The 13500-nt window shown below is 50.4% G+C and overlaps 1 protein-coding gene across 6 annotated transcripts in view; it reads right to left on the reverse strand.

Annotated features, from left to right (window-relative positions):
- Positions 1 to 5628: 5628 nt before the first annotated feature.
- BCL2L1 (BCL2 like 1) overlaps positions 5629 to 13500 on the reverse strand; it is a 50422-nt gene continuing 42550 nt past the window's right edge. For all 6 annotated transcript variants that reach the window (XM_020915838.2, XM_020915836.2, XM_020915839.2 and 3 more), the window contains exon 3: positions 5629 to 7284. In XM_020915838.2, coding sequence (XP_020771497.1) covers positions 7147 to 7284 — 138 coding nt within the window. In that variant the 3' untranslated portion in view covers positions 5629 to 7146. The remainder of the gene's footprint in view (positions 7285 to 13500) is intronic.

A 13500-nucleotide genomic window follows, 5' to 3' on the forward strand; every position in this document is an offset into this window, starting at 1 on the left:
ACCGAACCCACGCCTCTTTTGGCTCCTGCATTGGCAGGCGGAGCCTTTACCACCGAGCCTATCTGAATCCTTATTTTAGGCTTTGCCTTTGGGAGGTATCCATGGTAAGGTTAGAGCTTAGCCCCAAGACTAGTCCTCTCACCAGTCCCTAGAGCACTGGGGGTAAGGGGTGGGAGGTCTGACAACATAGCCTGATAAAGTTTATATAATATTTATGGAGACAGAAACCCTTCTTAAGCACTTTACAAGCATAAAAGTTTGCACGAAATCTGCATAACCACCCATCAGGTAGGTATAATTATCATTTTACGGATGAGGAAACTCAGGTACCGAGAGGTTAAGTCCCTTGTCCCAGGGCTCCCAGCTAGCCCTGGCAGTCTGGCTTTATAATCTTGCTACTAACTGCTATATAGCCCGTCTCTCCTCTGATCCCTACTGCTCCATCAGAATGAGATGAGCCTGGCCAAGGTTGAGCTCTTCCTTCTTGGACATCTAACTGCAGTGGTCACCTGCATGGCACACGACCACCCGTCTGAGAGGGCCGCCTACCCTCCACAAGGACCCTTCACAAAGGCCATGGAGCCTTGGAGGAGTTTGCTTTCCAGGTGCACAGGGAGCTTGGCACGAAGCCTGGGGAGACTGTCATTCCTAAATGTGGTGGCCAGCTAGCTGTTGGGGAAAGTTCCACCGCATCAATGGTTTGCAGATAAGGGCCTTATTATTGTTGTTGTTTATTGTTATTATTTTGTACAATGCAACTGGATAGGGGCACAGCTGTTTTCTTTTCCTTGGGTGGGTACAGGGGGTTGAAGTTTGAGGGCAGCATTTTCACACCAGCACAATTTAAGCCAAGCTGATATGGGCACTGGTCATTTCCCACTCGGCAGCAAATTTACAAACCATGAAAAACATGTAAGACAAATGTAGTGGACTAGGCCACTACATTGTTATATACTTTAAAATTTTACTCTTAGAAGACTGTTTTCTTAACTTTATGTCCATATTCTTGGAACCTTAGTGTTTTAAGGTTGACTGCCTCTAACTTCAAGACGGAGTTGTTAAAACTCTGTGATAAGACCATTTAAGTTGACAAGAATTCACAAGACTCTTTATCATGAAATTATTCAAGTTAATTATTCATGTGTGAACCTACTGAAATGGGATAGTTTAAATAATTTAGGAGGGAATTAATATTCCACATGCCCTGAATTCTAACATTGGTGCATGGATATCTATCAAAAATCAAAGAAGACAAATTAGTAGGGACCATATATGTTCATTTCTATTATTTATTATAGATTAAGAAAAAAATTCTTGTTTTTTTTTTCCCCCCTGATTCATGACAAAGGCTGTGATGGTGGAGACAGAAAAATGGAGAGCTGGACATTATGTAATGAATCTGATCATAAGTTGATGATTTTTCTCAAAGATTTGTTAACTTTAAAAAATTGCACAAGTAAAGCACACAATCATCTTAAACTTAAATTCAGAAGGGTATAAAAAAGTGAAAGCTAACTTTCAAATCTTAGCTTGATAAAAGATTTTTTAAAGTAATAAATAGGTATTGAATTTTACAAAATACTATTTTGATATCTACTGAAATACCATAAGGATTTTTTTTTGTTAATACTTCAGTAAAATTACACTGAAAGATTTCTTATACTGAGGCAAACTTATTTACCTGGAATAAGCCCTATTAGGTCATGAGGTATTCTTTTTATATGTTGTTGGATTCCATTTGTTAATATTATACTTAGACCTTTGGCTTGCATGTTCATAACTGAATTGGTTTAGAATCTGCTTTCCTTTCCTTCTTTCCCTTTCTTCCTTCTCTTCCTTTGTGCTGTACAGTCTTGCTCAGTTTTAATAAGTTATATAATTTAAAAAAATACTTTGGGGACTTCCCTGCTGGCCCAGTGGTTAAGACTCTGAGCTCCCAATGCAGGGGGCCCAGGTTCGATCCCTGATCAGGGAACTAGATCTCACATGCTGCAACTAAGACCTGGTGCAGCCAAATAAATGAATAAATATAAAAACAAAATACTTTGAAAGCTTTAGGCCATTTCCTGTGTTCTAGAACTCACAGTTATTTTCTTAAATACCCAGAATGAAAAAGTTCATTTGGATTTGAAATTCACTTGATTACAAGATTGTATTTGTCAATTTAAAAAAGGGAAGAACAATTGGAACATTAAAAATATAATTTCACTTGTTCTGGAATAGTTTAACATTTTCTTTTATCACCTACTTGAGGTGACAAAGTCTTGTAGTGCTGACTACCAAGAATTTGAAGAGATCATCATTAATCTTGATCAGGAATTGTGTAAACCATTTTGATCATAAAACTTCTTATATATCAAAGTTGCAAAAAATTTTAAAAAATGAATTAGACAAAAAAAAATGTTGCACTCACAGGAACAAGATCAAGTTTTTTAAGGAATATATTTTAAATAATATATTTAGATATTTTAGTCAAAGTTAATTCTTCGTATCCTAGGAAATGTTATATTGCTATATTTTTCTCATCATAAAAATATACGGAAATGAATTTTTCCCCAGGACCCACATAGACATCCAAAATCCCTTCCAGCTTTTCCTCAGTGTGCAGTTCCAATATTTTATGTGTGCGCCATGCCATGTTTGGGATTCCCTGGTGGCTCAGAGGGTAAAGAGTCTGCCTGCAATGCAGAAGACCTGAATTCAATCCTTGGGTCAGGAAGACCCCCTGGAGAAGAAAATGGCAACCCACTCCAGTATTCTTGCCTGGAAAATCCCGTGGACAAAGAAGCCTGGTGGGCTACAGTCGATAGGGTCGCAAAGAGTCAGATAGGACTGAGCGACTTCACTTTCACTTTTCACACCATGTTTAAGGTTGGAATCATGGAGTTCAGGGTCTGGTTCAAACATCTGTGGAATATAATACAGCTAGAAAAAAGACTTAATCTGCCATGAGTTAATTGCTGAAGCTGTATAACAATCAGGGATTCATGTATGAACATGGAAACTTCTATAAGATAAACTATTTAGGCAGAAAAAAAAAAAACCAGGTACAGTGTGTCTGTTACTCTTTGTGTAAAAAAATGGATCAGAATATAGTTACATATTATGTGAAAGAATTGATGCTTTCAAATTGTGGTGCTGGAGAAGGCTCTTTTGAGAGTCCCTAGGACTGCAAGATCAGTCAATCCAAAAAGAAATCAACCCTGAATATTCATTGGAAGGACTGTTGCTGAAGCTCCAATATTTTGGCCACCTGATGTGAAGCGGTGACTCACTGGAAAAGACTTGATGCTGGGAAAGATTGAAGGCAAAACGAGAAGACGGTGGCAGGGACACGAATTTGAGCGAACTCTGGGAGATAGTAGGGACAGAGGACCCGGGCATGCTACAGTTCATGGAGTTGCAAAGAGTTGAACACGACTTAGTGACTGAACAACAACAACAAAATTCTGTAAAAAGACGTTTTTGGAAGAATCTCAAGAATCTGGAGAGGGGACTTGAGTGGTTAGGTTACCGGCCAGGGTCATATCCTGGGCCTAAAGATGTAGAAGCCTGAAGGCTTTGGAGAATGGTGACCCTGAGCCAGGAGCCGTGAAAAGCTATGAATCCGGTACCTAAAGGTTGGAAGTGTAGACGTCCTTCTTGGTGAACAGGGCAGAAGATGGGAGACACATCGGAAAGCTGGCCAGTCAGGAGACGGACAGGTCCTCTGAAGCACTGGGAGCAGGCATCTGGGGTGGGAGTGGCTTTCAGGTGGAAACCCCTGGCCACCAGGGGGCAGTCAAGCTCGCTCCTGAAAGCAGACGGGGAGGGGCGCCCGTGGCAGGTCCCGCCTTCTGGCCCGCCCCCCGCCCCCCGCCCCCAGCTGGAGAGCCCGCCTCCCTAGTTGGAGGGCCTGCCTCTGGAGTCCTGCTCCTTTTTCCAGACCCTTCCCGATCTCCAGCCACAGCCACGTTGAACTCCTTGATGAGCACCTCCTTCTTCCTTTTGAGGTTCTTGATGGCAGGGTCATCGCTGCATCCCCCCTCAACTTCCAGTTTACCCAAGCTTTGTTGGGTTCTCTCATTCACTTTTGACCACTATTGCTTGAGATGGGTACTGCAATCCTACCCATTTCACAGATGGGAAAGCTAGGACATAGGCTAGGTTACTTGACCAAAGACCAGGAATGGCGACCCAGGATACACACCTGGCTGACCACCCTCAGAACTGGAGCGTTAACCGAGCCACGGCTTCTCCACTCTGCTCTCCCTTCAGAGCCTTCTTCACATAGCAGCCAGAGGGCGCTTTGGGGTCTAAGTGGTATGCTGCTGCTGCGGCTGTCATTTCAGTCGTGTCCGACTCTGTGCGACCCCACAGACAGCAGCCCACCAGGCCCCACGGTCCCTGGGATTCTCCAGGCAAGAACACTGGAGTGGGTTGCCATTTCCTTATCACTAACAACCTTCCTCTGGCTCTCACTGCCCTCAGGATCAAATCCAGTCCTCCCCATCCCACCTCTCTAGCATCATATTGACCCAGGAACCACCAGACACACTAACTTTCCTTCAGCCTGAAGAAAATTCTTGATCGTCCTGTGCATTTGCTTCTTCACCAGGACCACTCTTCCTGCCTCCCTGCTTCTTTTGGTGAACTCTTATAGACTCTTCAGGTTCTGTTTCTTATATCACTTCCTCCAGGGAGCCCTCCCTGACTCCTGGACAAGCTCAGGTTCCATATTAACTGCTGTTAGAGCAATCACTATGAACTTCTTGGCCTCAGATGAGTGCTTCACCTTGGGAATATAATGGTATCACTACTTCAAAACCTTAATCATCCATGGTTTCTCTTTCTCTCTAGAGCTCTCTCCAATCCATCAGCTGATCTTGTGGGATTATCTTTAAAATGTTATCTTGAGTCTGACCCCTTCTTATCTCCTTCCCCACTAGGTCTTTCATGTCTTGCCAGGCTTCCTCAGTCATTCTGTTTCCACCTTTGCCCTGCAACAGTCAGAGCCATCCTTATATTCATTTCCCTGTCTCCTCGACCAGAATGGAAGCTCCATAAAGGAAAGGGCTTTGTTCTCTGCAGAATTCCCAGTGCCTAGGGCTGGGATTGCCTGGTGCCTGAGACAGTAGAGAATCTGCCTACAATGCAGGAGACCTGGGTTCAATCCCTGGGTCAGAAAGATCCCCTGGAGAAGAGAATGGCAACCCACTCCAGTATTCTTGCCTGGAGAATTCCATGGACAGAGGAGCCTGGCAGGCTACAGTCCATGGATTTATAAAGAGTTGGACACGACTGAGCAAGACCAACACTTTCACTTTCTTTCACAACTGTGCCTACACAGAGCAGGGCTCAGTAAACACTTGCCAAGTGGCCACTCAACTGTTTCTCCCACTAGAATATCAACCCCTGAGGACAAGGACTGTGTCAGTCATGTTCACACAAAGTCCCAGTGCCCAGCACATAGCAGGTGCTCAATAAAAACCCAGTGTACAGGTGGAGAAATTCAGGACCAAACAGAGGAAGAAGGGACTTGTCCAAGGTTAGGGCAGCAGAGTCAGCACGGGTACCCAGCTCTCCTGCACCTCTTCTGCCAGCCAAGCGTCCCCTCCCGGAGCACACAAGAGGCCAGGCCCTTTGCTCACGAAGAACACATTTTATTACTGAACTGCACCTTCACTTTCACACAGACTATTTCAAAGAGCTGGAAAAAGTGTGGGGTAGGGGTTGGGGGAGGGACAGGTGCCTCTCAGGAGCCAGGACCCCCGGCTGGCTTTCCCAGACCAGGGTGGAGGGTGGGGTGGGGGGTGCAGGGAGCATCAGGCTGTTCGATCTCCGGGCACCAGCTCTCCACGTGCACACGCACTGCAAGCCAGCAGCTCCTCACACATAAATACAGACACGCTTAACAAAAATAGTATATCATCTTCACAAGGAATAAAAACTAGTTTCAAATATGTACAGCAGAGAGCCTGGGGTGGCCGGGGCTAGGCCTGGACCCCCAGGGATGAGACAGGCCATGGGTGGAGCAGAGGAGAGAGAGGGAGGTCAGAAGTGCTCCTGGCCAGGCCATGCTGACCTTGGCAGCCCGGTTGTTCAGGCTGAATGGGGGTGGGGCACAAATTGTTCAGGCCAGGCAGGACTGGCCCCTCCGGCCAGTCCCAGCTCCACCCCATGCACAAGGCTCTCCTTCCTGCCCTTCCTGCCTGAGGTAGGAAGACCCTAGGGCTCCCACAGCTGCTCTCTGTAGCTCCCCCTCACCTCTGGGCCACGGCCCCTGAACCCCATGGGCAGCAGCCCAAGGCAAAGACGCCACAGGCTTATCTTCTTGCAGGAAGTGAGGCAGCTGAGGCCATAAACAGCTCTGCGGCACCTATCTTGGGCCCAGTTGGTCCCTCAGTCATGGTCATGGAGCCAGGGAAGGGGAAGAACTGGGGTGGTGCTAAACTGCAAGGCCACCCCAGCTTTGGCATGGGGTGCTTCCTGCAGCTACAGTCCCTCCATCTCGGGTGAGGCCAGCCTCTAGCCAGAGGCCTCTAGAGGACACTGGGATTGGGGGGAGGGACTTTGGCAGGGTCAGAGGTGGGGAGGGGGTCCTGGTCCTTATTTCTTTATTCCAAGCATCCTGAATCCCTAATTAGTCAGAAGTGGGCCCTACGTGGCTCTTGGGAGGGTGGGGATGAATGAACGAGGAACCCAGGGCCGGGAACGGGGGAGACAGGAAATGATCAATTCTGAGGCCACAGACATCAAAATGAAGGCAATCTATTGTCTCTCTTTCTGGGGAAAAGGGTCAGAAAACTTTCCAGCTCCCTGGCAAGAAAGCATGCTCAGGGACCCTAAATGCGGAAGGGGACCCACCAACTGGGTGGGGCACTCCGGCCCCAGTCACAACCCCCGACACCTGTTAGCTTCCACCGGGGCAGATTCTAGGGAATTTTGTGGGTTTTGACGCCACAAGAATTGAGGAAGGCGGCTCTCACAGAAGCATGTAAATTCTAGAAAACTAATTGCGGGGGACCAGGTCGAGGCCCAACCCTGTGATGTGTGGGTGGCTGTGGGCTCCATGGAGTGGTTCTCCTGGTGGCAATGGTGGCTGGACGGAGAGATGGGGTGGGGGGAGGACAGGGGTGTGTGGGTGAGTGGGTGGTCAGTGTCTGGTCATTTCCGACTGAAGAGCGAGCCCAGCAGAACCACACCAGCCACAGTCATGCCCGTCAGGAACCAGCGGTTGAAGCGCTCCTGGCCCTTCCGGCTCTCGGCTGCTGCATTGTTCCCGTAGAGTTCCACAAAAGTGTCCTGCAGGGAGACAGAAGAGAAGGGAACTGTTTGAGTTCTCAAACAGGAATGTGGCTGGGACAAAGAGGGTGGTCGGCATGTGATGACCTTGCTGAGTTGAAAAACTGCAGCCTTCCGTGCCCCCTCTGGGCCAGATAAAGGGTTAAGGGCTGCTCTTCTTCCTGACTCTCAGCTGGGGATAAACAACCCATTTTACTGCTGAGAAAACAGGTGCAAAGTGGGGGAAGAGTTCTGTCCCAGGTCAGCCAGCTAGGAAGTGGTCCTTCCAGAACCTGAGGTGGGAAAGAGATGGGCAGGGAACTGGGGGAGGCCAAGGGGCTGGAGCAGGAGAGGAGGAGAGGGGAGGAGATGAGCTTGAAGGGGTGAGTGAGAGCTGGACCACCTGTGGTCTGGAAGCTTGGAGGGAGCTGGAGTTGAGCCTGAGGGCAGCACAGAACTACTAGGCCCCAGGCTTTCTACTGCTGCAAAGGAGGGAGGGAGGGAGGAGAGGAGAGAAAAGAGACAGGGGGAAGTCCCAGAGTGATTCTGGGGCAGGGCAGATCTGGAGGGAGCCTCTGACCAGGGCAGGCTGATGGGTGGGCAGAGCAGGGGGGAGTGGAGAGGGTAACAGCAGTGCAGGACTGGGATGGGGTCCATGAGGCCCTGTCCCCCACCCCAGGGGGCATGACCTGGGGCCCAGGAGGAGGTGAGCAACAGTCCTCTGCCCCAAAGCTAGTCAGGAGGGAAGCACGTGATACCACGCAGGAGGGGCTGCAGGCTGAATGACCCAGCCTAGGGTGGAACCAATCTGTGGGGCAGGCGGAGCACCCTTTAATGAGGGCACCTTGCACCCCATTCGTCCTTTAATCCTCTCAACAATGCTGCAGTATGGGCTGTCTCTCCCCACCAGCAGATCAGAAAGCCCGGCCTCTTAAGTGCAGAGGAAGTTGGTCAGGTCACCCAACTCTGGAGAAAACAGCATCTAAAACTGGTGTCTGGCACCTAGGATCAGTGTGCTTTGACTGCCCAGGGAGGGAACCACTGGCTGGTTCCAGAGACTGTGTTCTTGCTTCTCCACCATGAACTCACACTGTGGGCCCACACTCTACCTGGGCCAGAGTGGCTGAGCCATTGGGTGGCCCCCTCAGACTGCGTCTGCCATTTCTGGTTGGCTCCATGTCCCACCTGGACAGTTTGCTCACTATGCTATCTGCTGGGCCCTGCTTCTAGTCGTGACGACACCCCCTCACTCCATGCCAAGATTTTTAAAACACAGGTCAGAGTGTGGCACACCAACAGCTTTTCCTTGCACTTAGAATGACAGTGCCATGTCCGTTCATGTCCCTGGTACCTAGCAGAGGGTAATACACACGGAACTGACAACCTGACTCAAAGAATCCTCTGTATTTATTAAGTCATTAGGGAGCCAGAGCAGAGTCCTTCTAGAAAGGGGAAAAGGCACTGGGAAGGGAAGGCGGGCAGGTGGGGAAAACCCCACCACTGAGCCCCTGTCACTCCATGTTCTCGAGCTCTCCAAGGCTCCCCATCACACATGGAATCGAGTCCTCACCAAGGCCAGTGAGGCCCAGCAGGCCCCAGCCCCTCCGCACTGCACACTCCACTCTAGTTGACTGGCCTCCCTGCTGTCGCTGCAACATCTGCTGAGCTCAGGGCCTACAGCCCTTGTTGCCTGGAGCACTCGACCCCAGGCTCCCTCATTTCACTCCTAACTCTGTTCAAATGCCATGTCCTCAGGGATGCCTTCCCTGGCCACCTTGTCTACTCTGGTACCCCCACCCTGATCTCTTGCTACCTATCCCCTCACCATGTTCTATTTTTCTTCTTAGCACTTTGTGGAAGCAGAGCCTGCCCTTTTGGGTCTTTGCTTTGACTGATTTCCTGCAGTAGTCATGGCTTGACGAGGCAGAGAGGCTGCCTGTTCCTATATACCCAGAACCCAAAACAGTGTCTGGCACAGAGTCAGTGATCAATAAATACATGAGGAGAACAAAGGTTTTACACGCCTCCTAAGTTCCAGACACTGTCATCCTCTTCACCTTCATCAGAATCCTCAGATGTAGCGATCTGAGCCCCATGTCACAGATGAAACAGCTGAGGTATAGAGTCGGAAGACCTTGCCTGGGTCACTCAGCGAACGGGGGCGGAGCCAGGATCAAAGCCCAGGACCGCCTGGCCCCAGCCTGGGTGCTGCTGTGGAAGTGAAGGTCACTCAGTTGTGTCGACTCTGCGACCCCACGGACTATACAGTCCATGGAATTCTCTAGGCCAGAATACTGGAGTGGGTAGCTTTTCCCTTCTCCAGGGGATCTGCTCAACCCAGGTCTCCCGCATTGCAGGGGAGTTCTTTACCAGCTGAGCCACAAGGGGTGCTGCTACAGCAGGACTATTCCCTATGTGGGGGCTGGGGTGGAGGGGGCCTTGGGCCGGGAAAGAGAAGGGCAGAGGCAGCAGCCAGCGTCCCTACTCTTTGGCCTTCATCCTGCTTAGCCTCCATGGGTTTCTTGTTGGACCAGAAAATTCTCACAGGAATTGAAATTTGTCTGGTCCTAAGCAAAGGTGGCCCCAGGTGAAGTCACAAAAAAGATTGATCTGTGATGAGGGAGAGTCCCGGGCTGTGAGGAGCATGGGAGAGGGAGCCATGGCCAGAAATCATCCCAAGGGGCCAAATGTCCCACAAGAAACCAGGGACACTGGGCTGCAGCCAAAGTGGGAGAGGCCTGGCGCCCTCGATGGGAACTTTCCTGAAGTCGAGGGCTGGCAGCCACGGGAAATTTTCGGCTCTGGGCTGAGCTGGAGTAAACAGGCCCCGTCCCTGCAAGGGCACAAAGCGCTCCCTGTCCAGGAACAGTCATCCCAGGGAGGAGGGAGCATTCTCCTCTGGTGCCACGGAGACACAGCTCTGATCGGCCCAGCCCCCACCCGTGCATCCGCTGTGCGCTTGGACAATCTTCATCTCCATTTCAGAAGCTCCTCCTAGGGAGGGGGAGAGGATCCTGGGGATTGCTTTCACAGAGAGAGCAGGAGCAAAACGGGGCGTGCTGTTCCAGGGCGGGTACCGGGGAAGCAGTGGTGTGGGTATATTTAGCCCACGGTTCACACGACACACTTGGAAACAAACACAGCCATTTTCTCAGCAGGCGGCTGCTCTGGATAAACAAACAGGATTGCGGAGCTGCCCTGGTCTGGAAAAGCAGAGATAAGCCCCCACTGGGGCTCACTTGGCTCCCACTGGTTTGAGCCAGAGCTGCCATGGTAGACGGGGGTCAGATCTAAGGTGGGCAGCAGGGAGATCAGTCTCTGATGTCCCAGAGGCTTTCAGGAGACCCAGTCTAAAGGACCATGTGCATTCTCAGTGTGGGGCAGGGCAAAATGGGGTAAGCTGCTCTTTGTAGCTGTGACCGCTACCATGGGATCCATGTAGGGGTTTTCAGGACCCCTGGGGATAGGTGGTGGCTAACGACCTCCATGGGAGAACCATGGACTCCTAGGCTAGAGACCCACAAGTCAACAAGGCCCACCTGCTCACCCACTTTACAGTTTCAAAGAGCCAGTTTGTGGGAGAGCTTGGACTCTACCATCTAGCATCGGGGCCCTTCAGAGTGGTGAAACAAGAACCAGGGTCCCCAGGACAAGTAAGGCTGGGACCACTTTCAAGGTCCTGCCTCCAGCAGTCCCGGCCACCAGCATGGGACGGCCACAGCCCCACAGTCCAGAGTGCTTCAGGCCCTGGAGCCTTGGCCAGCTCTGAGCCCTCTAACTGGTAACCCTCCCCACCTCTGCCTTCCTCAGTCAGCCAACCCTACCCAGCTTATGTGACTACTTTGGAGTCCTGTCTTCCAAGACTTCCCTGCTTATCCTGCCTTCAACTCCAGCAGGAACATCTCCTTTGTGCTCCCAGAGATTCTGGACCTTCGTTCATACCATAACTACTCTGTCTACCGTGCCTCGGGCCCAGCACTGAACAGGACAAATAAGGCCCCTGCTCGCAGAGCTTACGCTCTAGTCTATGCGTTCTCCATGGGGGCGGGGTGAGGACACAGCATAGAAAGAGATACCAGCACAGCTGTGGTATTCAGACTTATGCCAGGGCAATTAAGACAAACATGTCTAAAAAGACTCCTTAGTAGGGAGTGGTGAGGAGAAAGTAAGGTTGAGAAACACAGTCCTAGAGAGAAGCAAAGAGAATAAGAAGCAAGACAAGTTCAGATATGATGGGGTTTTGAAGAGAGTAAGTCCTGGGCAGGCAGCAAAGAATACCAGTGGACTGATCTAGGTGGAGTGGTCAGAGAAGGCCTCTCTGGAGGAAGCTGGGGGTCTAAACTGAGTCCTGAATGACTAGGTGGCAGTGGCCAAGGGAGGATCAAAAATCTTGGGTGATGAGATTTCCCTGGTGGTCCAGTGGCTAAGTCTGCAGTTCCAACACAGGGGGCCCAGGTTTGATCCCTGTCTGGGGAACTAGATCCCACATGCCACAACTAAGATCCAGTGAAGCCAAATGAAAAAAAGAAAAAATCTTGAGTGAAAAAGAGCATGTTCCAGCAGAAGTAACAAGTGCCAAGACCCTGAGGTGAGAAGGAGAGGCAGCGGTGTCTGCAGGTTGAGGCCCTCTGTATGGTGGTCTCGCGTATCAGTCCAGGGACTTGGTATTGGCACGGATCAAGACTGACATGTCTGAAGCCAGGGGCTCATCCAGACAGGCACAGACTGGCTTCAGCTAGATCTCTGCCTAGAGAAAGTCAACTGCACGATGAAGGTTACCTTGCAGCCACCTGCAATCCTGCAGAAGTCAGGAGAAAGGCTGGCACAGCATTGTCCTTGGGCAGCGGTCCAAGTGCCAGTGGACCACTTGGCCTGCCAGGGGCTGGAGCGCACTTCCTGCTTGAACCCCGTCAGTTCTCCACTACTCACCCTTCCCTCTCACCTCCCACACCTCCATGCTTCTTCCAAGCAGCGTGGCTTTCAGCAGGTTACTTCGCTTCTTGAGCCCCTAGTGTCCTCACTTTCTAAACAACAGTATAATATCTGGGACATCCCTGGTGCTGCAGTGGATAGAAATCCACCTGCCAATGCAGGGGACATGGGTTCGCTCTCTGGTCTGGGAAGATCCCACACGCCGCGGAGCAACTGAGCCCGTGTACCACAGCTACTGAGCCTGTGCTCTAGAGCCCGCGACCCAGGAGTCCACACTCCGCAACGAGAAGCCCACACACTGCAACTAGAGAGCAGCCGCAGATCACCACAAACAGAGAAATTCTAAGAAAAAGCAACGAAGACCCAGTACAGCCAAAAAGAAAAACAAAACAAAACAAAACACAGTATCTGTTATGATGGCAGCTGACCTTTATATCACACAAGTGAATGTTTTGCCTGCTCCAGGCACTGAGCTAAAGCACTTTACTCTGAGGAGGTCGTATTCCCTGGGCACATGCACAGTCACATTCACTGAGTGTTTTTGGTCCTGTATGCCCCACTAGACTGTGTGTGGTTTTTGTCACTTGTACCTCAAGAAGCTGGTGCTGTACCTAGAACACAGCAGGTGCCATTCTAAATGAATCCATCTGAGATGAACAAATGAATGACTACGTTCAGTCAGCCCTCAGAACATTTATCAGAGCCTCTTTCTACAGATGTCAAGATGGCAGCTTCAGTGCTCCCCATAATCCCTGTCCAGCAAGTGGCAGGACTGGGATTTGTCTGAGTTCCGGCCTCTTGTTCATTCTGAGGTCCAATCCTGCCATCTTGGGTCCCTGCTGTCTCCACCCACAGAGAACTAGGCTCCTCAGTGGCAGCAGCAGCAGCTGACATTTCCAGAGCACTTACCTTGCAAGACCCTCTCCTTGGTCCTTTCTGTGGACTGGTTCATTAAACTGTCTCTACGCTCTGAGGGCCAGTGGGTTCTACTGTTAACTCATCATACAGCTGATGGACCCAGGGCCCACAGATAATCCGTGACTTGCCCAAGGTCACACAGTGGTCTGGGGACATGACTGGGCTGCCTGCACCAACAGTCTGGCCTCAGAGCCTTTGCTCCTAGCCTCTACACAGTACTCTGCTCACTTACAAAGGACAACTGTTCTCAAGGCCCCATCACGGGCCAGGTGCACGCACTATTACTGAAGGAGGTCCTCACTCTAAGCTCAGGTAGGCTGAGGCTCAGAGATACTGAGAGACCTGTCTCAAGTGGGTAACTGAAGAGCCAGTTCATTTTCTGGGGCC

The sequence above is a fragment of the Odocoileus virginianus genome, chromosome 9 (genome assembly GCF_023699985.2).
Source record: "Odocoileus virginianus isolate 20LAN1187 ecotype Illinois chromosome 9, Ovbor_1.2, whole genome shotgun sequence".
NCBI classification, from domain to species: Eukaryota; Metazoa; Chordata; class Mammalia; order Artiodactyla; family Cervidae; genus Odocoileus; species Odocoileus virginianus.